General features: G+C 38.9%; 1 protein-coding gene across 1 annotated transcript; it reads right to left on the minus strand.

Moving 5' to 3' along the window:
- Positions 1-8,128: 8,128 nt before the first annotated feature.
- On the minus strand, positions 8,129-26,895 carry TTPAL (alpha tocopherol transfer protein like). The gene is made up of 5 exons (XM_075176820.1): positions 26,670-26,895; positions 15,087-15,536; positions 11,999-12,192; positions 11,125-11,235; positions 8,129-8,799 (listed from the first exon to the last, which is right to left on the minus strand). The coding sequence occupies exons 2-5, from the start codon at positions 15,520-15,522 to the stop codon at positions 8,524-8,526; spliced, it is 1,017 nt and encodes a 338-aa protein (XP_075032921.1). The 5' UTR covers positions 15,523-15,536; positions 26,670-26,895; the 3' UTR covers positions 8,129-8,523.
- Between the last annotated feature and the right edge of the window lie 589 nt (positions 26,896-27,484).

Below are 27,484 nucleotides of genomic sequence, written 5' to 3' on the forward strand. Positions count from 1 at the left end.
TTTTTTTTATTTCTCAGGATTTACTTTTAAATGCAGCAACATAGTACAATTCTAGAAAATGGCTACCTTCCCTGTGGAGAGGCAAGACAGACAATATAAATAGAATAAAAATTGGGTATTTATTAAAAAAAAGCTCAATAGTCCAATTATATAAGCACATTATACTTAGATAATTTGCATCTCATTGAAGTAGTCCATGGCAGCACCAACGGATAGGTTAACTCTTAATCAGCCGAGTAGGTACAGCAAAAAAAGTTGACACCTCGGAAGGCATATAGTGCAACTCTTCCTTTATTGTCTTTGAATAACTTACCAGACAATCTCTGAAACACACATGAACAGGTGACATGGAAGGGAAAATTGGGACTGCCATGGAGTACTTCGAGGAAATTACAAATTTGGCGAGTATAATTTGCTTATTTCCCCCTTAAGACTCCATGGTAGCCCTAATGAATGGGATGTATACAATCAGGGTGGGTTCCAAGCAATTGAGCAAACACTGATCAAGAGATGCATATAGAATATTTATGGATTAACTGCTTGAAGAATTCCCTTTCCAAACTGTGCGCCAGCCAAAGCTGCATCATTTAGAAGATGTCTGGAAAGGTAGGTTTTTAAACAGACTATATATTGTTATGGCATGAAACAGCAAACCAATTATGCTCCCTAATTGAGGGGTGCCACAACCTCAAATTACAACACCATGAGAAGAAAAAACAAACAAAAAAAAACCACCAAGAAAGGGGCGCCAGAGGACTGACTCAATGTAATTGAAATTTAATAATATATTAAACCCAGCAAAAGAGAAGCGGAGTATATGAGATTGTATATAAACAACTTATTAAAATAAAGAACCAACAGGTTATACAGAACCAAATAAGAAATAGGCTAAAAGCCACCATAAAAACATATTCAGCATAATATTATAAATGAATCACGGGTCTCCAATAACACAAGAGTTAATATAAAAAATAATTATATCTACCAGATAGAAAAAAACTCAAAAAAAGATGCTTATATCCAAAATCATATGTTGTTCATGTAGACAAGGAAATTACATTTGTTTCCCCAAAGTGAGTGACCGGTTCATTTGGTAAAAACAGTGTGTGGAGATGAATTAACTATGCTTTATATTGCAATTCCAATGTTATTAGATGCTGTTAATGCAAAGCTCAATCAGCAATAGTTAAATGTGCACTCTTCTCAATTAGGGAACAAAAGGTGTGGAACAATCTCACCAATCCAGTGGAGGTAGCTGTTTAGGAGAAATATTCCCCTGTTGATATCCACACAGCTCAGAAAGTAAGTTCCTAGTCAGGGTTTCTCCATGGAAAATCCAGTCTGTTTAGCACAGTTCACAAACGATCATGAGGAGTCCCTTTAATTATACAGCAATGATGTCATGAAGCAAAAATCATATAAATCACATCCTGTTTAGTAGACCCAATCGTGATGTAGTAAATATAATCTCAACTGACACGTTTCGCCATTTGTCATGACTATCAAAAGGTAGACCATTAAAAATGTCTCTCTATATTAGGGGTCAGGGAATTTTTTTACCTTTAACCCCCAAATATATTTAGATACGCCGATGTTACCCCCTTGATTTGAAAGGAAGGAAATCATATATTATTAATTATTGGAATTTAAAATTTTATTGAATCTATTCAAAATTTCTTTAAAAGCTTCAACTTCAAAACTTCAGGTTTTGGAGAAATGATGTTGCTTCATTTTTGATACGAGAGCATCAATATTGGGGTATTTTGATGTCAGAGCAATTTGGATACAATCTTCAGCGTCCAATCGATTTCTCTGCTTTGTTTTTATGTTCGTTAGAGTGGAAAATCCTTGTTCGCAAAGGTAGATACTTGAAAAAGGCAACAACTTTTTGACTCCTCATGTGCAATTTTGATGCCTTTGTAGCTGCTGACATCCAAAAATATGACAGATCTGCTTTGTTTTCAAATGCAATACGTGCTTCGTGCATCGAAGCTCAAGAAGTGTCTCTGCCAACCCTTGAGGCTCTTCCGATACAACAGCAATTTCATATTTAAAGGGGTCTACAATCCCACTGACAGCATGTGAATCGGCAGAATTACCCCCAGGAATTTCATTTTTACAGGATCCTCCAATTACTGTGTTCTGGTCATTATCCCAAACACCTGTGTTAACAGTGGCAGAACCACCACTGCCAAAACAACATACACATTATATATATATATATATATATATATATATATATATATATATATATATATATATATATGGTACATAAAAATAGTGAATCATTATTCTTAATTCTGAGTGACTGGAGACAAAGGGGAAGTTCTCACTGTGTCACACAATGAATACCATCTCACTTGAAACAAGAACCCAACCTAATATTCCCAATAAATCAATACAAAAACATTCCTATTAAAGCGGGCATCTGAATGCATAAAATTGTATGAATTACAAAATAATAAAAATGACATTATAAAAATCAAAAAAAATCAAATCAACCCTCTCAGTGGTACGAACCCAAGTTGTCTACTGATCAGATATGTATCTTAAACCTCTAAGCCATAAAATTTAATGTACTAAGGGCAAGGCCCTTTTGTAAACCTTCTTAAGGGAAAACCAGCACCTGAGGTATGTTATCTGCAAATGGATTGATCAATCTAGATTTGCACTAGAGCAGTGGTTCCCAAACTTTTTCAGTTTGCGGCACCCTTAGAGTCTCCAAACTTTTTTAAGCCACCCCTCCAAAATAATTACTGAGCAGTCCTGTTTTATAAGTAGTTGGGTCAAAAAATTGTAATAAGTATTTAGGCCATGACAGAAATACTTATTTAGTTGTATGCAAAAATGCCCCTCTGCATCCAGGCACACTGCCCCCTCTGCATCCAGGCACACTGCCCTCTCTCACGCTGTCCCCCTCCTCTGCCCTCTCTCACGCTGTCCCCCTCCTCTGCCCTCTCTCACGATGTCCCCCTCCTCTGCCCTCTCTCACGATGTCCCCCTCACTCTGCCATCTGTCCCCCTCACTCTGCCATCTGTCCCCCTCACTCTGCCATCTGTCCCCCTCACTCTGCCCCAGGAGCCAGCCATAGAAAAAAGAAAGAAAACAGGAACTTACCAATCCGCCGGGACCCAGCAGCCTCCTCTCTGCTGGGTCCCGGCGCCCTGCGGATTGGCAAGTTCCGGTTTTCTTTCTTTTTTCTGTCTGGCCCGCGGCACCCCAGTGACAGCACCGCAACACTCCTGGGAGCCGCGGCGCAGTTTGGGAACCGCCGCACTAGAGTATTAATATTTTATGAACTCTGGAATATATTAAGGAAGAATGTCTTTTTATTGCTTGCAAAAATACCTCAATCACCTTGTCAGATCTTCCTTTGCTCTTGAGCAACCACTGCTCAATCTCCACACCATCCAGCAGAGTGTCTCCAGGTTCAGGAGAAAAAAATAGACAATCAATACAGAAGATCTGGCCAAAATGATAAAGGCCAGGGTATTTCATGGAGCATCTCATCTATTTTCAGAGCATCTATTCCCTTCTGCTCTAAAATCTTTTTGACTGTAGTAGAATTGCTCTGCCTTGACGTTTTGACTTGTCGCCATTAGATTTATCCGAGGGATCACAAACTTGTCCAACTGTTGAAACACCTCCTTGTGTATTGCCCACTCTCCTAGGTGGATCTGATACAGACTGAAATAATTTGCCATCTTATGGTCCTTGCTCACTGTGTGAAAAGCTGAAAGATCTCAGATTGTCAATAGCTCTTTCACTATGGTTTAGCGCTTTGTCTTTCCTTATCTATTTTATTAATGCCACTACTGTCCAGTTATCGGAGAGAAAACAAAAAACAAAAAAAAAAAAACTTGAGGGGTTTGGGTTGTAACCAAGGCAGAAAATAAAGTATTGCATGCCACACTGTCTTAGCTTCCAGAATGTTTGCATGCAGTTTCTTTACCTTTTGAAGCCGTGCCCTTTGAACTACTTTGTGGTGCCAATGAGCATCCTTTGGAGCTTGTACTTGTCGTTAACACAGTCCATTCTGGTCCTGAGAGGAGCACTACACTTTCCTGTAATGCTGGATCCTACCACTAGTCAAGAAATTCCCTTCTGCGGTGTGTAAGTTTTATAGTCTGATCCAGAGATTCTGGACCACTTTCCCACTGATCAAGTAGATCTAGCTGAAGATTCTTCATGTACCATCTCGTCCATGAAAGTGTCCCTATGGTTAAGGAAAACGTGCCCAATAGCTTGAGATAATTCATTATTGAAGATTGTTGCCGACACTGAATTTGATAAGTCAGCAGTTCAGTTTTCACAAGTCTTTCTTCTGACACTGATGCTTTGTGCTTCGCTGTGTACCTGTATTCCCAGAAATTGAAGCCTTTGAAAAGGCACAAGGTGATTCTTGACTGTATTTATGATAGTGATTGGTGTATTGATGATTGGATATATTCTGCAGACCTGAATATATCCAAAATAAGGCTTTATTACAAAAGCACAACACTATAAAATGTTCACAAGGTACAGGTTAAATGGTAGAGTGTACCCTCCAGCACTCTCTTGTAGTCAGCATTCTAAAGTAACAATTTCAGTATCCTTCAGTCTTATTCTCCCATAGTATCGCTACCCTTTAGCTAGACAGTTTCTATGTCGCCCAGCCTGGGATACTGGCTCACACAGACCCTGTCCAGGTACCGTTTTTCCTCAGGGCAGCACCACAATGCCTGGCCTAAAGTTCTTTGTGCTGGTGTTACATACACCAGGATCCTCAAAGATCATATGAATCCATTGATATAGTGCTCTCCTTATATTCCTGGATGTATACACAGAAAGTAGGGTCAAGATGTCCCAATCTGCCACCTTTCAGGATTGTTCTATCAGTGGACATGTAAATTATTTAACTGTTAGATATACTGTCTGTTACCTTGATTATACAATGGAATGCCTTGACTGAATTACCTATTTGACTGGATACACTTAATAAAGGGTTACAATATTACAGCAGGGAATGACACTCCATGCTTGCGTGAAACATTAAGACATTTCACACATTTTAACAGCAGCGTTACACGAGTCTGTGATACCTTTTGATACAACATTATATTGATACATATTAATACATTTTTCAATGTTATTTCAGACGGATTAGTACTATGGAGACACACTGCTCATAATCTGCAAATGCTAACCTAAATACCTCCTAGATTACCTTTTGACCTAGATAACTAACTTGGGCTGCCAGCTAGCTATATTAACAGTAACTCAGACATTGTTCTGATTACTAACAACCCAGATCTATGCCACACCTCATAACAAAGGACATTTGAGACAAATGGTAATTACCTTAGCTAACAACTTCCAATGATGTCATGCAATATGGCTTTCTGCTGTCCTGCTATTTTCATACCATAAGGCAACAGTCTCTATATTTCTAATATATACAATATTGCAGGTTATAGCAAGGGAAAAATGTACCTAATAACAAGAAATAACAATAATCAGATGCTCTGGTGTATATACTTAGACTGGGCCAAGGATTAAAAGTTACAATAAACTGTGAGAAACTGGTGATGAATAAAAAGTCATCAGTCCAGTGGGACTACGGTTCGTCACAGTGATACAACCATGAACTTGTAGAAAAGGGATTACTTTGAGCATTTTGGTTCGAGCACAGTGTTCCGATTTTTCTATCACCAGACTATCATCCAGATAAGGCCACAATGCAATTCCCGGTTTCCTGAGAACAAATATAAGATCTACTAAGCAAAAGGTTCTGGGAGATGTCGAGAGGCCAAGTGACAGACAAGTAAACTGGAAATTGTTACTAGGCTGTAGAATAAGAGAATGAAAAAATAGTGTAACGGTATAATTGAAATTTGAAGATAGACATCCTGTAAATCTATTGATGCAAGGAAATCTTTTTCTATTGTATCAAGAATAGAGTTTACAAACTCCATGCGGAAAGGTCTTGCATGCACAAATTGATTGTGTCTTCTCAGATCTGGAAACCTCCTGACTGCTTTCTACCAGAGAGTTTGGAATAGAAGCTGGGACCTCTCTGATCAACAGGTTCTAGAGAGATTACCTGTTTCGCTATGAGTGTTTGTTGCTTAATGGGCCTCCATCTTGTAATGAACTAGCAGTTGTTGCCAAAAGACAGGCTACAGCAGCATCAACTTTAGGCAGCGAGTCCCAGTTAGCAGTTTTACATTCTTGTAAGCAATACATGCTATCGAGTCATTTAAAACTGGATTGCTGCTTCTCCAACTGATCCCACTCCTTATCCAGAAGTTCTCTAATCACCTGGTATATTATAAACACTCTATTCATCTCCAAAAACATCATCCTGTAAGGGGGCTGGGACTGGCATAAACATCTTCTTTAGTTTCTCCTTCACCATGAGATGTGTCTTTCCCCAACGAATCAATAAATCAAAATGAAGAATGCGATGACCTGGAAGTGACATTCTCTACCTCAGGTCACATTACCCGTTCATGTAGTGGCTGCACACGTATTCTGAATTTCCTCTCTTTAGACAGAGTATCAGCATTTTCTGCATTCAATACCCGATGGTAGCAAAGAACGGCCCACCCAGGGAGCCACCCCAGTCCCTGTGGCATGCCCAGACGGAGCGAAACCAGGAACCTCTGAATCTACCTCAGGAGCTAGAGTAAAGCCCACATACATAAGAAATACATAAAAAAACAAAAACCTTTGCTACACTTATTGCTGCCTTACTCAGCTTTGAAGAGGCAAGAGAAAGACAATGAAGAAAGGAGGAGTCATACTATATACCTTTTGGTTGTGTCAACTTTCGTTCATGTCTCTTGTCTCAAGAAGTTAATTAAGGATTAACCAAGTTGTTATTGTTCGGGCTGCCATGGAGTCTGAGGAGGTAAGAAAATGTTGCATACCATACCAAAGTGCTTTAAATATTTATTTGATTATAGTTTATAACATGAAGTTCTACACATGTACCAGTTAAATGGTCAAAAAAAGGGCTGGGGAAAGCATAAAGCCTTATAGGTCTTTTCTTGAAGTCTCCTAGGTAATATGCTTTGTACATGTTTCAAGGTCATCACCCAGAGTTTGAAGTGGCATATTCCAATTTGCTATTTGTATAACAATTTCTTAACTGACAGTGTTATAGTTTGTGTTTGATTTTTTTTGTAGTTTGTGATAAAGTATAGAATTTAAATAAATAAAGCTGAAGTGCAAAAGTGGGGCGAGACTATACACTGAATTTAACCTCCATGCTTCACATAAGAAAATCTCGCTTACCTTTTTAGATTAATATCCATGTTTCACACACTTTTTTGTACATCCGTCAGTCTGTGTTACAGACTGATACTTTGGCTATTTTACTATCAAACTTAGACACAGTATGAAAACAGCACAGATGGTTATTCTATACAAGTAGAGGAATTTAAAATGTTCTTAAGTCTGATGGAACAATATTTTATTAACTCCTTGCTGCAGCAGAGGTTTAATTTGATCTACTCATTCAGGAGGCAAGGCCCATCGTGACCATCTAGCGCTGCATTGGCTTCATCAGGAATAACTCGCTTGTCCATCTAAGTCAATCTTATATTATTGTTTTGGGCCAAAGATAAGGTTTTCTTTAGGTTCCAATGTTTAATTGAATCTCTATTTTCATTTATTGGCATTATATAGGGGCAACTCATCCACTTTTCCTTTTATGTTTTAGTAAATCTACACCTAGGGGTGCTGTGGGAGAGCTGCTCCGAGCGCGTAAAAAAATATATATAAATGCAGAACTGTTGCAACGATTAGAAACTGTGGACGGCTTTGAATTTTGAAATGTTCCAGCTTTTGTTAGACGAACCAAGCTGCCAAGGAACTTGTGCAAGAACAGTTTTCCACAGATTTCTCAAAAGTGTGTGGTTGTACAAATTTATGCAGCAGCCTAGGCCTGTGACACAAATGCTGTTGTTAGTGTACTACTCTCAGCTGGTCTTGTCTCACCTAAAATCTATCTAGAACTATGGCAGAATCTATGTTCACAATAAGAATTGGCATACACATAGGGGGCACATTACTTGCCAAGACGTACTTTTGAGGGAAGTCACATGAAAAGCATTGAACAATACCGCGCATATCAGACAATCATTTCATATGGGGTATTTAATAATACAAGCCGACCTGAGCATTAACATCAACAACAATGGACAAATCATATCAAGTAATATTAGTTCAACATAAGTTCAAAAGTCTAAAATGAATACTGTAAAGTACTTTGACTGGTTCAGTTTTGCAATTTCATATATTGTAAATCAATAATTAAAAATATTAAAAAAAAATTGAAGTGCTTTGAATATTTGGGATTTTTACATTCCTGTTTTACGGTAAAGCTGTGAAATTTGAGGTTTTTGTTTATTCAGAAATTTGGCAATTCTGTGGATAATACACATTTTGAGAATAAACATTAATGCAATTAAAATAGAACATTGTGTACATTTATTTAGAGACTCTCCCATAAGTCTGTACCAACACAAAAATAGTATTCAGTAACAGTAGAGCTGGGATTTAACCCCACGCACAGGCTCCTCACATTGCAAGTAGTCAGAGTCAGTATCATTAATTACAAACCCCTGCAGCGACCCATCTCGGGTGAGGACGGCCTGGTCAAAGTCTTGTGCAAAGTCATTTTCAGATGCCAAGAGGATCTGGTTCCATGTTGATGTATCCAGTTTCCCGGAGGTGCCTCCATATTCCTCTGGCAAGATGGCCTTGGGTATATTGCTATGGAGAGAGTGTAGGTCTGATCCGTGGAGAAAAAACTAAATGTAAAGAGGATACAAATTAAAGCCCTGTTTGTAGTATATGTGTAGAGATCATGTCTTTGTCTAAATGATCCATGCATACCAAATTTTCATTATATGTAGTAACTGCTGTTAATATCTGTAAAGTCTATATTAGTGAATGCGGTAAGTGTTACTAATAGAGGCCAATTCTACTAACAGAATCGCTGTCCAATTTCAACACACGTGAATAGCCAAATTTGAAGAGACTCAGCCAATTGGTGAATGCACTGAGCGGTTGGATCATGAAGGAATTTGAACGCCATTGAAAAATGTAAGCTCAAACAGTTCAATGGTCATATACCAATAGTAATTGTGAAAATACCTAATAGCAATCTAATCTAAACTGATCAGATTATCAAGCACTGTGCTTGTTTTGGAGGCTGTATTTGACAATATTGGGCCAATTGAATACAAACAATTAAATTGCCATATGTAGATTTTGTTAAACATTTTGACCTAACAGTGTATGTGTGGCTTCAACCTACACAAAGAAATCTGGAAGATCTGGCAAGCAGATACCGGCTTGTATGGCGATTATTCAACCACACTGAAAGGGGCCATTGCAACCTGGTTGTCTGGTCAGCAACCAATCTAATCATTCACATGTGTAGATAAATTGGCTATAAATCATATCATAGGGCTAAGGGACTGGATCATCACATAGATAGCTCTTTGGAGCTCACAAAGCTTGTGTTACAGTTATTCACAACTATAGTATTATTGTAAAAAAAAGAATCTGTGTGCAGCAAGGTGGTACAGCTGTGGTTAACACTGTTGCCTCACAGTGCTAGGGCTATGGGTTAGATTCCTACCAGGGCAGTATCTGTGTGGAGGCTGTATGTTCACCCCGTGTTTGTGTGGGTTTCCTCTGGGTGCTATAGTTTCCTGTCAAACGCCAAAACTATACTGGTAAGGTTAATTTAGTCAGAAGCCAATTAACCTAAATACGTGAAAGTCCATGTGGTAGGGAACATAGATTGTTAGATCCACTGAGAAGGCTCTGAAGTGAATGATTACATATTCTCATTAAAGTGCTGCATAATAATATGTAGGCGCTAAAGGTTACGTTAAACTTACTCTCCAGAAATGCCATCTTCTTTGGCAACTAATACTCATGAAAAATGATGTACCTACCAATATAAGGCTCCATCAATGAGTGTAATAAATACATCTACTAAACAGGGCTGGTCCACTTGTATTAAAGTGGACCGGTCATGTAGTTTAGAAAAATCTAACATTAACAGTACAGTCTGAGTTAAAGCCCAATTGCAATGTACAGTTACTACACATACAATTATTGGGAAAATCAGCTATAAAAAGGGGTCAACCTATTTAAATGATTTGTTGGTGAGGACAGAGGTTTCTGTGTTCCTGTGCTCATGTGATCTCTGACAGCCAATGTACTGAGAAAGCTGGTAACCTGATGATGTCACAGAACATAGGCTGTTCACTTTCTCAATAATACAGCTAACCAGAAGATGACCAGGTTCATACGGACATGTAAAAAAGTTAATGTAGCAGAAAATTATTATGTTCGGCGTTAAAAAGGTTGTTTAAGTCAAAAGCCCTAAACTAAATCTCCCCCTTCAGGAATCCCCCATCTAATGCCATATAGTGCCCCTTCTCTTTTTTCTGCAGCCCACTGCGAATATCTAGAATTCAAAAGAGAACTATTGAAGCGTTTGAACCAATTGAGTCCTCCAGCACGCAGTGGCGTGATCAGGCTCCTGTCTTCAGGTAAGAGAAATCCCAGGGCGAGGGGCAGGTTATTTTAAGGGAGGTTTAAAACCCCTTTAAGTAGGTGTACTTACTCTCCAGGATTAACAAGCAGAAGAAAGATGTTTTTGAATTTGCTGCTGCAACAATCAGTAGAAGCAAACAAATTCCATCCTTCCATTAATGTCCTCAGAATAACTAAAGTACACAGGCATGTGTAACCTCAGATATTATGGAACGAAGTGTTAAAAATCTGACATTTACATTACTGTATGGAGTTATGCACATAAGTTCCTTTACGTTTTAGCAATTTGAGGGGATACATTTTTATAATGTGCTTTAATGTGTTGAAAATGTCACCTGCAATGTTTATAGACTAACAGAAATAGCAATAAATAGAAATAAATGCATAAACTGCATAATATCAAGTAATACTCATGATGTATGAACAACTACATAAGATTGAAATCAGGTATTGGTCCTTAACTTTTGGGAGTGTGAGAGTCTAGTGTTTATATTTAGATTACATAATTACAATTGAACAAAAGGAAAAAAAAACCACAAAAACAAATATAATACACTTACCCTCTTTACTAATTTTTCTTTCAAAAATGGCCTTATTATAGCGAAAATGCCTTTAAATATCCTCGGTTCATTTATAACATTGATAGCTTTTATTCTAATGGGAAAACCATCCTATTTTACAGACACAAAAACAAAACAAAACATTGCATTAGAGTAGAGAGCATATAAAACAGATATTTCTATCTGGTGCGGAATGAGAGGGAGAATGTCTGACTAGTCTTCCAAGCAAGCAAGTCAACTAAACCCCATCCCACCACCCTCCACCCTGTGTATGTCATAAGGTCACAAGTTGTCCTCAGTTATGAATTACAGTGGGTCTGCAAATACGTCTTTGGTATGAACATTTCTATAAAATTTTTACTGCTTTATGGTTGAAAAGGCACCATTTAAAATGTATAAGCATCGCTGCAGCACTAAGAGTACACTATTTTACACAGTACAACAGTATTGTTTCAAAGTAAGAAACAGCAGTTATGTATACCTACCATGTTCTACTGTAGTAAATAGGGAAGGTAATTTAAGACCTCTGAATACTATCTTTTCAAAATTAGTTTACAAACAATTTTAATATATGCCTATTTTTCTACATGACACAGCAGAAAATGTGCTAACGAATCATCTTAATTGCAGGATGTGAATTTTACAATTTGTGTAAACTCCCTTTTATTGTCCGCTTGAATACCACACACAGGAAGTGACATAATAGCATGTCAATGTGGTATACCAGCTTGTATTCTGCACAATCAGAAGACTAATTGCCTCACCATGTCACCAACACACAAAACTGTCATAACAAACATAATGCAGATGAGAAATACAAAACATTTTCAAGACATTTTTTGAGCTCCAAGTTGTGATTTTTTTTTTCTATTACCTGAAGAATTCCAACCATTTTTTTGGCAACAAATGGGCCAAAACGAGACGCTTGCGACAAGCCAACCCCCTCGTAATCTGCCAGGATCACAATACCATTCACCTGCGTTTCTTCAGACTCAATAATTTTCTCCAGCGATAGATATATGACACGTAGATTTTCAGTAATTGGGTAATTCTGTGGATTCCATCGCCCTATATGTAAGAAAAACAATAGGAATATAAATGGTTAAGAATGTGCCCTATAAATGATTGCACAGCACATATGATTTGGATATTACCATGATGAGGTGAATGAACGAATGGAATGTTGACATTCTAAAACATAATATGTCTGTCCCCTACACATTGGAGACACCTATTTTGTGGGCTGAAACAATAATCATGAGAAAGCAGTTTATTGATTTATCAGCAACCAATGACATCAGTGAGGCCGGTTACCACAGTGATGTCACTAGTACTTTGAATGTGAATTGATGTCTAGTTCCTAGCGCAAAGGTTACATTCTCATGAATACTCAGCCTACAGAAAGGTTGCCTCCTGCGTATGCTTAATTGAAGAATTTTACATCATGGGCACTCTATTATTAAAATGGGTACAAAACAGAAAGAAAGTTGTCAGTGCTTATCCTTTAAACTGCATATCTGTGTGTGTCTAGCAAAATGAAAACATGAGGTATTAGTTCATATTTTGATCAAAAGACTTAAGCCTGCATCCCACGTCAAGGGCACCTCATTATATGCAGGTCCTACACTGACCTATATGCTTTAAACACTATTAAAATGCAGTTAAAATCAGATGCACTCACCTCCCAGGTATATCTAGCAAAGGCTGGCTTGTGAGCCACACCCAAATGTGCCTTAAATAGGTTTGATGGACTCATTATTAAAATGGGTGACAATATCGGGGAGGAAGTTCTTGCTCCACTATCATTACTTTACCTTACGGCATATCCACTTGAAAGTTCAATCTTACTGCAAGTGAATTGGAATGCAATGCCAGAACATAACAGGAGACGTGCTGCATCACTGTCATCCATTGATCTCTAGGTCATGCTGCTTAGGCCACCAGCACAAGGAGCAGTGAGAATCAGGACTCTGGTGTTACTGTGAGAAAATAACCCAAGCACCTATTTGTATATCACTGCTGTCAACTTGGACAACAGATGGCAGAGCACAGGGATCAATGATCTCCATTCCAATGTATTCGCTATAGATAACTTTACACTCCCTTCTGTCTCATAAGAAGCCATGAAGCTCTTAAGTGGTAAGTTGCTGAAACATTGACATATACAATACTGTGCAAAACCTTTAGGTAGGTGTGGAAAAATGCCACAAAGTAAGAATGCTTTCTAAGACAGAAGTGTTTATAGTTTATTTTTATCAATTAACAAAATGCAAGGTGAATGAACAGAAAAGAAATCTAAATCAAATCAATATTTGCTGTGACCACCCTTTGCCTTCAAAACAGCATCAATCCTTCTAGGTACACTTGCACACAGTTTCTGAAGGCACTCGGCAGGCAGGTTGTTCCAAACAGCTTGTAGAACTATCCACAGATTTTCTGTGGATGTAGGCTTGCTCAAATCCTTCTGTCTCTTCATGTAATCCCAGACAGACTCGAGGATGTTGAGATCAGGGCTCTGTGGGGGCCATATCATCACTTCCAGGACTCCTTGTTCTTCTTCACACTGAAGATAGTTAATAAAATTGGCTGTATGTTTGGGGTCATTGTCCTGCTGCAGAATAAAGTTGGAACTAATCAGACGCTTCCCTGATGATATTGCATGATGGATTGATAAGTACCTGCCTGTATTTCTCAGCATTGAGGACACCATTAAGCCTAACCAAATCCCCAACTCCCATTTGCTAAAATGCAGCCCCAAACTTGCAAGGAACCTCTACCATGCGTCACTGTTGCCTGCAGACACTAATTATTGCATCGGTCTCCAGGCCTTTGGAAACAAACTGCCTTCTGTTACAGCGAAATATTTCACATTTTGACTCATCAGTCCAGAGCATCTGCTGCCATTTTTTTGCACCCCAGTTCCTAGCTTTTCATGCATAGTTGAGTCTCCAGGCCTTGTTTCCACGTCGAAGGTATGGCTTTCGACCACTTGTAGACCACTCCTGGACAGAAATCTCAGAACAGTAGATGGATGTACCTGGGTCCCACTGTTTTTTTCCAGTTCTGAGCCGATGGCACTGCTGGACATCTTTAGATATGGAAGGAAAGCAAGTATGATGTGTCTTTCATCCTTGGCCGACCACTGCGCCTAGGGTCCTGAACATTGCCTGTTTCTCTGCGCTTCTTCCAAAGAGCTTAAACAGCACATCTTGAAACCCCAGTCTGCTTTCAAATCTTTGCCTGGGAGAGACCTTGCTGATGCAGTATAACTTGTTGCTGTGCTCAGTCTTGCCATGGTGTATGACCTGTGACATAAAACATTCTTCCACAACATCACCTTTGTAACAGACTTTGGCTGTTCCTCACCCAGTTTTAAGCCTCCTTCACAACTGTTTCTGTTTCAGTTAATGACTGTGTTTCAACCTACATATAAACATGATGATTATCATCACCTGTTTGGAATGATTAATCATACACCTGACTATAATCCTACAAAATCCCTGACTTTGTGCAAGTGTACCAAGAAGAATTGATGCTGTTTTGAAGGCAAAGAGTGGTCACACCAAATATTGATTTGATTTAGATTTCTCTTCATTCACTTTGCATTTTGATAAAAATAAACACTTCTATTTTTGAAAGCATTCTTTGCAGCATTTTTTTTCCACACATACCTAAAACTTTTGCACAGTATTGTATATTGTGAATGTTATTAGTAGATATTTACTATACATTTAGTAATCTTCCCTCAACTTCAAGCTTGTTTGACAAAGGACAAAAAGATAAAGCAGGGTTCCTTTATAAAACATTTTATCTCCTGGCAACAGGTTGAGTTCTGAAGCTAAGCAGCTTCCTTTTTCATTAATTTGTGAAATTCACCTTCTGTTAAAACTTATATGTAGGAAAACCTCTGCAATTATAACATCTGGAAATGCTAGACACAAAGCTAGAGACATGGTTCCTACCTGGGCGAATACAGACAATGCGCCTTCCCTCTGTGTCTGTATGAGGCAGGACAGTCAAGAACCCAGAGTCCAGCACTGGCTTAATCGCAGAAGGTCTCAAATCTGTAAATACCTCTGGCCAGCCTTTCCGGCAACTGTAATAATTCACCAGGAGCTGCAAAGCCCGGTCATAGTCAAACTTGCGAGCCCTCAAAAAGCGGAGCAGGAAGGAGTCATCAACTCGTGTCTTTAGGTTTGGGTATTCTTTCCATATCATGTCTCGTAGTGCCTGGACATCACGTAACCTCCATTCTGGCTTTTCTTGCAATTCCTCTCGTGCCTTGAGGACAAGCTCGGCACTCAGTGTGCAGACGTAGCCCTCCTGGAGAGTTGAGTCTACTTCCAGCAAAGAGGACACAGAAGAACTTCCTACCGATGTCTCATTCTCTTGTGCCATTGAACAGGAGGCAGCTGTCAATGAAAACATTATTGTAATAGCTTATATAATGTAAAAGAATTGCACATAACGTATAATTGTTTAAAATATTTTACAGATTTAGCTGAGTAACAAAACGTAAACATTTTATCTAGTTGCCCCAGGTTAGATTTGAGTGGAATCTTACTGAATGTATTGATTTGTCCACTTCCTCCTGAAACTTATGTATTATCTTTTTGGTTTACTAAGCCTTTCAGTCATGTATTCATTTTGTAAAGCAGTGCAGTTTATTTTCATTGCTACAGGTTTCACTGTGCTGTCTGCATTGGATTCAAACAGCTTTGTGTCACATCCAGGGCAATGAAAATTAAAAGTTCTATCTGATGATCTAAAGACATGGCTTAACAGCACACAGGCAGTCAGCTAGGAATCAACAAATTTATTCATTTCTACTTTAAGGAATATTCCTTAAATCTGCGCTAAGATCACATGGTGTAGACAGTACATGCTAACACAACCCCTATTGTATACTTGTACAGTGCCAGCATGTCTATAAAAAAAAAAGTGTAAAAGCAAGTTACTAGTCTACTGTTCAACTGTTTTGAAAGGGCATACAAGTGTTCAGATACATACACACTACTATCCTGAAAACCACTCACAGAAAAATGGGCAACTTGTCACAAACTTTAATTTCTCATTGATGAATAGGTAGTAACAAGGTGGGGAAAAGCAAGAACCTTAAAAATATAATCTACACGAAGATCAAAACACGGTGGCTAAGTGGTTAGCACTTCTGCCTCACAGCGCTGCGGTCATGAGTTCAATTCCCGACCATGGCCTTATCTGTGTGGAGTTTGTATGTTCTCCCCGTGTTTGTGTGGGTTTCCTCCGGGTGCTCCGGTTTCCTCCCACACTCCAAAAACATAGTAGTAGGTTAATTGGCTGCTATCAAAATTGACCCTAATCTCTCTCTGTCTGTCTCTGTGTGTGTTAGGGAATTTAGACTGTAAGCTGAAATGGGGCAGAGACTGATGTGAGCGAGTTCTCTGTACAGCGCTGCAGAATCAGTGGCGCTATATAAATAAATGGCGATGATGATCAAAACAATATGTTTTCCCACACAGCCACTAATTCAGTTTAGTCCGAATTACTGTACAAAATAAAGGAGTATACGTGAGCTATACACAGTGAATGCAGCCATTTTGTGAGCGGATTACCAATATTAATAAAGGAAGCAACCTATGAATTCACTACAAATTGAAGACATCGCTGAGGCACAAATTATCATGAATATTAGATAAGCCCACAAAATAGCTGTCCCCACTGCTAGACCCTATGAAATAGACCGACATCTTAAATCAGTGATTAGCAACCCAATACACTTTGGGGGCATTAGAGCAAAAAGACCAGAGTTGGAGATAGTCCTTGTGCAGATTGGTTCTTTTCTTTATGGTGACACTTTGGGGGCAGCATGGTGCAGCCCTCTAACCTTCAAAAGGGTTGCACATTACCCTTAATCTCAGTAATAGCAAATCAGCAGACATTTTAACCAAGTGTTACAAACTATAATAAACAAATTTCACAATAAAGCACGAAGCAGCTAGGGGTCACATGTGAAGGTTCCTAGGGCCTCTTGTTGCCCATTACTGCCTTAAATTAATCGCAGAAATAAAAAAAGAAAATAACCCCACAAGACAAAGTTTAATCTCTAATATTCTGACTTTTCTGCATATTTATTTATAAATATTACTAGATGTTATACACAATGCAACTTAAATTAACTTCAATTAAAACAGCTTCATGTTTTAAGTCAAACAGGTTATAATAGAAAAGAAAACCATGAAGCCGTTAATTATTTACCAACTAAAGCTATCTGTAAATATATAGGTATACTGTATTAACAGCAGTTGAGAGTTCCCAGTTCCACAGTCTGTAGTACAGTTCCTCCCTCACCATATTCCAGCTTAATGACTTTTTCGATTGTGGAGAAAATTTCTAAAATCACTAAAAGGTGAGAATGAGACTGACTCAGCCCCCAATGACAAAATCTCCTGTTAATAATCTTTGACATAAACCATGTGCCTACTGGAAATGGGAGCCTATCTGACAAACATTTCCCAAAACAAAAAGAAATGTGATGGACATTGTGTACAGATGCCAGACCCTGAAATCGTACACGGTTTTTATAGATTACTAGTGGTACAGCAAACGCAAGTCCACTTTTTATGTTTCTTGTTAAAGCATCTGCTCAAGGATTGACAACTATTGTCAGTTTTCACTGACACATTACTATGAAAAAGTGTGAAAACAATTTTCCCCCCAAAATATTTTTATTATGGTTGGCTACATTATAAGATATGCATAAGAGATGGCATATATGTAAAATAGACAATAGTCACAAGGTACTGACTCTACAACCACCTGAATAAGAAAGACAATCAAAAAGGACATGAATCAGCCATGGCAGTAATAGATATAAAGGCGATATAGCAAGCCTTTCTTTTTTTTTTTTTTATAAAAAAACCCAAAAAAAACATGGTGTGTACAGAAAATGAGGTATTGTGGACTTTTTTTGGTATCTCTACACCATTTCAAAATCATTGGTGTATCACTATTACATATACTATTAGTATTGCCTGGAGGATATTTAATTTTCACTAACATTACTTTTTATTGAAAAAAATTGTACTAACAAGATACTGTCGAAGTCAAGTAATTAGATGAAGTCGGCTAAAATGTTTAATCTTGGTTTACTGTGTAATTACGATTAGTACGCTATGTCATACCAGAGTTAACGCAATTGCATAGGTAAACAACGCACACTTACATTTGTAAATAGTACACATTTACTTAAGTTCCAATCCACATCCATTTATTAATAAATGAATGAGACTATTCATACATAGATAATATTACAATAAAAGGTAGTTATGGTTCAGGTCCTCAGAAATGTATGGAGTTTGGTCTCATATACATTCATATTTTACCAGCAGAAACCCGGTGTTCACAGAGTATCAATTGCAAGTTATGAATAGTATGAGATTAATACTCAAATGCACTTTGGTTATAGGTCAGTTTAAACAGTTTTTTCGGCGGGAAGTCACATAGACAACAGTTGGAGCGAGTTGCCCCCAGCTTTGGAAAGAGGATCAAATGAACTGACATAACCAGCCATCTACTGGAACATCGTGAACCCTGGCCCAATGAAGAACTTCTTTAGTGTTATCGGTGTATATTTTGTGACATCATCATTGTTTTTTCTAAACGAAACAGTATATAAACAGGCCTCTGTTACAGGAATGGTCTCTTTGCCAACAGACATCAGAATTGACAACTGTTCCTGGATCCAGGAGTGCGCTGCGTATGTATCGGTTGTACTTTGTAATATTCTTATTGTATTTTGTTCCTTGTTGCTATTATGCTTTTGTGCTTTGGAACCACACTGATCGCATCGGACAAAATTAATAAATACGGAAATAACAATTTGAGGGCTCATGAACGATGCCGCATTAGTCAAGGATTCGTAAAACCTACGGATTTCGGTTTACAAACAAAGGGTGGAGATGTGTCATATACAGGTAAGAACGCAAATAGTTTTATGCCTTTTTGTCATCCAGTGTTGCTAAACCGAATATCCGCTTTGTATGATCTAAGGGATGCTGGTGAGAACCTAGGGACAAGAAAGAAAAATTGTTTGCTTTTCATGTAATTTTGTGATTAATACATGGTTTGTTTGCATAGTATACGTTTATATTTCCCTATACATTTTCCACATGTTTAAACGGTTGTACTGACAGATATAGCTGCTGTATTTTATAGTGAAAGGAATTTTTAAAACCTCTGAGATGTTATTACCAACATTTGGGAAAGTATTTTTCTGTACAGAACACAAAGGTGTATGTGAATTGTGCGACTGTGAAAGTACAGGTTAAGGACAAAAGTTACTGTTGAAGAAACGGTATAAAAATTTGACAACTAGGTAGGAATACGTTGAAAACAGAAGTTTTCGTCATAATCCCAGTTATAATCGTGGAGTGTGCAGATAATTAGTGCCTGTAAGCTGTGCGATCGGACCGAACGTGTTGCATATGGACTGTGATTGTGAAATTGTAAATGGTGGGACGAAATTCACTGGAAATGCTGGTATTGTTCAATATTTAGAGCTTCCAGTTGTAAAGTACTGAGCAGGAACTTCACTGGAAAGGCGGCATATTCTTTAGTGCTGTGAAGCGTTGAGGAGTCCGCTTCCACACGTGCACTAAACATTGATATTTCCGTTTCCCAGTTGAAAGTTACTGTTAGGGACCTTCCTGTATATGCTGGCAATCGTGTGTGTTGTTTTGGCGGTACGCAGTGGGGAAAAAGTGGGTGGACGCAGTTTATATCTCTATCGTGAGTTTTGTGCTGCGAAGCATAAAGGATTCCGTTTCCAAATAGCGCTAAACAAAAGTGTGAGATGGCCAATGTAACGAGGTACAGGTTAAGCAAGAACCTATAGGGTCGGCAAAGTATATTATGAGTGTAAAACATGGTGTGTACGCAACTTCGTACTATGATAAATGGGTCAAAATAACTGAAGTGTGAAACCCTTTGCGAAGCAAAGAGAAGCAAGCCTCCGCCGCCATATGCGAATGGGAGGAAAAGTACAACCAATACCAAAAATAATAAAAGTAACATAAGTAACTTATATCCCATATTGAGTGATATGCAAGGTAATGATTCTGAAGATGATGATGAACCCACTGTTTCAGCCATTGTCCATGCAATTAATATACATTGTTTCTGCTGGTAAAATATGAATGTATATGAAGTGTAACGTAGACAAAGTAAGGGAGCGGTCCCACCAGCAGGGGCAGTGGCTGAAACTGATGAGATTGGTGAAGAAGTCATTAGGCGGGGAAACATCCATTGTACTAAAACAGTGATTCCAGCAATTAGTCCAGAATGCAAAGATTTGGTAGCGTTACATCCAGTCTGTACGTTAGCAGTTCCTAACGGGAAAGTGGACAAAGATGGTGCAGTTCCCATAAAACATGTAGCAATGCATTGTCCATGGACTAGATCTGAGCTGCATTCAATTACGTCTGATTTTAAAGACCCAAAGAAAGATTTGGGAAAATGTCAGGAATTTGTTAAAGATTTGGGTAATGCTCATGAAGCAACTAATAAAGATTGGTGAGTGGTGTTGAAGGGCTGTCTTCCTTCTAATACTGACATACAAAAGTTTATTAAGGATTGTATGTTGGAGGAAGACAAGTCTTTAACCGATGAAGATAATTAAACCAATATAAAACATATAACCTTCCAATTGGATGTATACTTTCCAGTAGTAATGAACTGGAGCAAAATTTTCCCAATTAAACAAAAGGATGGTGAACCTGCATCAGATTATTTTTCCAGAGCCCTGACAACAATGACCAAATACACTGGGTTATCAGACATAAAAGATAATGTGCATCACAGGGATGTAGCTGTTACAGTATTAATGGATGGCCTCAGGGAAAATCTAAAAACCAGGGTACAAACCTCTTTACCGAATTGGAGGGGAATTACGGTGGATGCCCTTAGGGAGTCTGCTGTTGAACACGACAAACATATATGTAAAAAGGAAGGAAATGCAGAGTGAGAGATTAATGATTGTAAGTATCTCGGCACTAGAAGGACTACATACATGACTCAACACATATTATGGTGAACGAAAATGGCATGAGACAGCGAGGTGCTTCAGATGCTTAAAAGAGGGACATGTGGCAAGGAACTGTAGGGAGAGAGATAGAGGGGAAAACGGGGACAATAGAAGATTTAGGCCACCTAGAAGAGAGTTCCATAGATACAAACAAAGGAGAGATACACCTGTCTCTGAGGTTTCCCCATCAGGTGCCTGCACACATTATAGCAGCAAATGCTTTGCGGGAGAACAATAACCATCAATAGGGGTTAGGTCATACCTGTATCCTACAACCAGTTAGATAAACTGAAAATCTAAAAAAAGAACCCAAAATGACAGTTGATGTATCTGGTGTAAAACAAACCTTTCTTGTAGATACAGGGGCAGCCAGGCCAGTGATAACTTCTCCCTTAAGTTTACAGGTCACTAACAAAACTGTTCCAGCTATGGGAGTAACGGGAAAAGTGCAGCATTATCCTTTCACTAAATCTGCGGAAGTTGCTATTGGACCCCTGCATACCAAGCATTCATTTGTCTTGGCTGCAGCAGCTCCTACTAACTTACTGGGCCGAGGTCTATTATGCAAAATGGGATGTGTTATTTACTGTACTCCAGATAGTGTATTTCTGGATATTACAGGAAGGTTTGCACATGAGGTACAGGATATACTAGATGCCCCACAAAGCTTAATGATGCACTCTACTGTTCTAGATCATTGTCCATCTCAGGAAATGTTATCACATATAGCAAGTTCCTTATGGACCAAAGATGGACAAGACACTGGATTGATGGCAAATGTAGCTCCCGTAATGGCTCATATAAAAACTGTCAGGCAAGCTCCAAAAATACCACAGTACCCATTAAAACCGGGAGGTGGAATTAAAGTGTTATCCTGTAATTCAAAGGCTGTTGTAACAAGGACTTTTAATTCGTACATCCAGTACAGCTAACAGTCCAATTTACCCAGTAAAGAAGAATGGGGGGGGGGGGGGGGTTCGGGGCTACAGATTAGTCCAAGATTTAAGGGGAAATAAAGTAGTTGAGAACCAATTCCCCGTAGTGCCCAATCCAGCTGTCATCTTTATGCAGAATCCTCCATCTGCCAGTCATTTCATGGTAATTGATTTCCGTTCTGCCTTCTTCTCTGTTCTTCTCCATCCTGACTGTCAGTACCTCTATGCTTCCTCCTATAAGGGGGTACAATATACATGGACAAGATTTCCCCAGGGGTTCACCGACAGCCCCAGTACTTTCTCCCAGGCCCTGCATGACTTGTTTGCAATCCTTCCAATCAAGCAATGGGTCTGTCCTAATTCAATATGTTGACAATTTGTTGCTGTGTTCTGATTTGTTTGTCATCAGTGTCTGATATTAAACTGTTGTTGCTTCATCTCTCGCAGACAGGTTGCAATGGATAAATTACAGCCATGTCAGACCAAATTCAAATACTTGGGGCACTGTCTCACCCAGGGGCTAAGACACCTGACAATGGACAGGATTCAGGCCATACAAGACAGGACACTGCGCAGAACCAAAAACAGATCCGTACCTTCTTAGGGATGTGTGGGTATTGTAGATCATGGATCCCAGGTTTCTCTATTCTGGGCTTGCCACTGCAGGAGTTAGTCTCATCTTCAAAGCCTGAGCTTGATACACATACAGAGGAGTCAGAGCAAGCATTCTTTAACCTTAAAGAGTCTGACTAAAGCACTTGCTCTGGGAATACCCAATTATGAAAAACCTTTTGAGTTATATTGTACAGAAGCTGATGGTTGTGCAGCAGGTGTCCTGACACAGAGACATAGTGATGCTAGCAGACCGGTAGCATACTACAGTGCACAGACACGATTCAACTGTCTATACACCACATGCAGTATCTGCCCTGTTAAATTCTGCTCAAACTAGGCATGTCTCCTCGACAAGATTCACAAAATGGGAATTAGCACTGATGGCACCTGCCAATATCACTATTAAAATGTGCAATACTTTAAATCCAGCTACATACCTATCATATGTGCCTCAAGATGCACAAAGGGTGGAAGGAGAAGAGACTCTAGCTGATGGTGAATTTGGCAGGTATACAGATATGCATGATTGTATGGAATATCTGAACCAGACTTTTACTGCAAGACCTGATATACGTGACACCCCCTTAGAAAATGTAGATTTTACGTTTTAAACGGATGGAAGAGGTCATAGACAGACAGACACAGTGAACTATGTACCGGTTATGCTGTTGTAGATGACAAGGGCGCTACAGAAGCTGAATCTCTTAGTTAACCTCACTCAGCCCAAGTGGCCGAACTCGTGGCATTGAGAAGAGCGTGTGGATTGACAGAGGGAAAAATCAACTAATATATATACTGACTCTAGGTACGCTCTTGGGGTAGTGCATGACTTCGGGGCCCTCTTAGGAACTTTATGAGAGTGGCAGGCACACCAGTAACACACTCACAGCACATAAAAGGACTTTTGACAGCAATACAATTACCAAAGGCAGTAGCTGTCATCAAATGCATAATAAAGAAATAAATGAAGAATTGCATTACGGTCCTGAGATAGAAAGTATAATTAGGTGATAGTTTTGTGCACTATCAAAGGGCGGCCTGTCAAAGTCAACGAAGTGGATGAAATCAGCTAAAATGATTTTGGTTTATCGTGCGATTGCGATTAGTAAGCAACGTCATACCAGGGTTAATAACACAATCGCATAGGTAAATGCACACACTTACATTTGTAAATAGTACACATTTACTAAAGTTCCAATCCACATTCATTTATTAATAAAGTAATTAGAGACTATTCAAACATAGATAACATTACAATAAAGGTAATTAAGGTTCAGGTCCTCAGAAATGTATGGAGTTTGGTCTCATATACATTCATATTTTACCAGCAGAAACTCGATGTACACCGAGTAGCGATCACAGGTTATGAATAGTATGAGATTTAATAAGCAAATGCACTTTATTATGGTTATGGGTCAGTTTAAACTAGTTTTACGTCAGGAAGACACATAGGCAACAGTTGGAGCGAGTTGCCCCCACCTTTGGAAAGAGGATCAAATGAACTGACCTATAACCAGCTGTCTACTGGAACATCGTAAACCCTGGAACAATGAAGAACTTTCTTAGTGTTACCTGTGTATATTTTGTGACATCATCACTGTTTTTTTTCTAAATGAAACAGTATATAAACAGGCCTCTGTTACAGGAATGGCTCTTTGCCAACAGACATCGGCATTGACGACTGTTCTTGGATCCGGGGGTGCGAGGCGTATGTACCATATGTTACCAGGTCAATCAAAATTTTCAGTAGCTTGAAGGGGTGTACTGTAAAAGGGGTGTAGCCTTGTTGTAAATGGGTGAATTTGACATTGTTTGGGCAAAGGGAAAGCTTTTTCTAATTTGTTCCACTTTTCAAACCGCATATAGTCTAAGACCGGGGTCAGCAACCCCCGGGATGCGTGCCCCTTCTGGCACGCCGAGCTCTGCTGCTGTCAAACTAAAACTGCTGAAGATGTCTAAAACGGAGCTGCTGCACATGCGCAGCAGCTCTGTTTCAGCCAAATTCAGCTGTTTAAGTTTGGCAGCAGCTGAGTGAAGCAGCTCCTGTGGAACGGAAGATCGGCATCTAAGATAAGTATGAGGCACAATATGACTGGGGGCACAACTATGAGGGATATGATTGGGGGTACCACTATGAGGGATAATATGATTGGGGGCACAACTATGAGGGATAACAATCTGGGGCACAACTGTGTGACATAATATGAACTGGGGGCACTATTGTGTGGCATAACATGAATGTTTATTTGTTGGTCCCATTACTATTAATATTAAAATGATATTAGCATTATAAAATAAGAAATAAATAAATATTACATAAATATATATGCACACAGTGGTCGAAGTGGAGACTTATAAGTGTGGCGGTATGGATAATGTAAGTGAATAGAATTTGATAGTCACTCAAAACAGTAAATGAAGTGACGTATGGCATACCATTGTATAACAGCACTCTTCGACACACATACACACACACACACACACAACTGGCACACATGGGCTCGAAAAGATTTCTTGCCGGCGCACTGATAGAAAAAGGTTACTGACCCCTGGTCTAAGGTATGTAACACTGTCAAAGAAATTAAAACATTTTTTTTAATATAGCCTACATTCATCCATTAATATTTACATTATGTAAATTCAAAATTCCAAAGATCAGTGTCACTAAGTGGGAGCCCTAAGAGGTTTATGCTTTCCTTACTTGGCTGACTATGAAGCTGGGCTCAGTAGCAGTCACATGGTGTGCTATGACAGCAGTTACGCCCCTCGGCTCTGATCAAGGCTGGGTCCAATCATTCTGCTGCGTGAAGTGGACAATGAAATTGAATCTTCTCCCATACACAAACAGATCTACTGATGTAATGTAAATTATGTCAAATATTATAAACCATTATTAGATTTGGAAAGGTAAAGATCACCAACATACAATTGTGTAGCAACAACATGTGATCCATTCCATACTTTTTGTTACCTCATTGCTCATCCCTGACAGTAACGATATATAATTGGTGTTACAATGTACATGTTTGTATTATCACCATTTTAAAATATATATTACTTTACTATGATGGAGCCTATTACATAGCCAATGCTGCTGTAATGTCATATGTAGTATAGGAAAATGAATGAGAGTTGATGTGATACTGGGATCCAGAATAATGTATGTGGTGTAGTGCTTTGCTGTTAGATTTTGTAACGACACAGTGGTTACACTGACAGGTCACTTGATATGTGTATATATGATATTTTTGTACTCTGTACAGTGTAAAACATGGTGGAAGACGACACCATTGGGCTCAGATCTCAACTTTCCTTCATGATACTAGACTGGCTGTATAGCCAGGTGCTACTATGGGCTTGCAGGACTTAAGGGACATTGTCTTATAATTTTGCTCTTTGTTATAGTTTATTATTAATATTTTAGTACATGCATCATAGTTACTGTTATGCATTTGCATCAAACATAGTGTACATATTTATGTTATAGTTAAGAGAACCTGCATAATGCTAAACAATGTTTTGCACACACAGACTCAAAATAATTATAGAGAACAGTGCCCTTCACACCCATCAGTGTATCTGCCTACTAATCTATCCAGACTTTCCAGCAGTTATTAATAGATCATTATCTGACTGTACACCTTGGCAGAAGCACATATGCAATGGAATCTACAAAGGAATGGAAATCCTACACAAATTGTAGAATTAGAGAACTGATCTGTCTAATATCTACATCTGGAGGATTTTAAGGGATTTTCAAAGGATATTTTTCATTAGATTTCCTAGAGGGTGATATATATGACAGATAGATTAAGCAAATAATTAATAACAGATAGATTTGTGAAGATGATACACATAGATACACGCAGGGTCTATGGTACCCAGAATACCTGTGCAAGATAATCAGCTGAAGAAGGAATAATGATATTTACCTGTAGGTCTGGGAAGGCGTCTCTGGGAATGCGCTATAATAATGCAGCATCAGGCGGTACAGGTCATCCCGGAGTCTCCCTACACAGGCATTCACCTGCGCGATCATTCGATAGGCTCCCCTTGATCACGTGTCCACAGTCCCGACTACCACCCACCTGTACGGCGCTCCAACCACAAGGTACTGAAAGAGAAGTGCCACTGGCATAGGCGCGCTCAGCGAAACGTCAACAAACGTGCGCGCACACGCGTGCGTTCAAGGCTTCCTAAGTCGTTGTTGTGGCCAGTAGATGGCGCGCTAACAATACACGGTATAACTGTCACTTATTCATGTGTCGTCTCATGGGTGGTCAGTCCCTCTGACTGACTGTGTAACACAGTTTGTGTTACCAGAAAGAGGCTGGACGTCTCTACCACATGAAGTCAGCTTTTACAGGAAAGATATAAGACAGTGACACTGATCTCTCCCGCATGAATTTATTTTCAACGTTTTTAAATATTACTTATATTGTGACGCACTGTGTAATTTGTAATTGGTGTTTTGTGAGTGAATGCACTGCTGATTGTACTGTTAATACATCATTTTTTTGGATGTGTCTCAAGCTCAATGTGTCGGCTTCTCTAGAGGTTGTGTAACAGGGAATTTCAAAATGTCCAGTTTTTCCATCCAGAAAAACAAGGCTTTCTGAAGATGTAGAAAGTAGTGTCATGGTAGCTTATTGAATAAAATATTAGTTTACCTTTATGTATTATTATTTACATATATGCCACCAGATTACATAGAATATTGAATCATGCACATTAGTTAGCAATGCTA

Source organism: Mixophyes fleayi, chromosome 6 (assembly GCF_038048845.1).
Source record: "Mixophyes fleayi isolate aMixFle1 chromosome 6, aMixFle1.hap1, whole genome shotgun sequence".
NCBI lineage: Eukaryota > Metazoa > Chordata > Amphibia > Anura > Limnodynastidae > Mixophyes > Mixophyes fleayi.

What these genes read in the sequence shown, in the direction of transcription:
- TTPAL (XM_075176820.1), bottom strand. Translation starts at nt 15,522, where the DNA reads ATGGCACAAGAGAATGAGACATCGGTAGGAAGTTCTTCTGTGTCCTCT. An exon ending in AAATGGTTGGAATTCTTCAG is followed by an intron (nt 11,236 to 11,998) that starts GTAATAGAAAAA and finishes TCTGTAAAATAG; the next exon opens with GATGGTTTTCCCATTAGAAT. An exon ending in AAGAAAAATTAGTAAAGAGG is followed by an intron (nt 8,800 to 11,124) that starts GTAAGTGTATTA and finishes CTTTACATTTAG; the next exon opens with TTTTTTCTCCACGGATCAGA.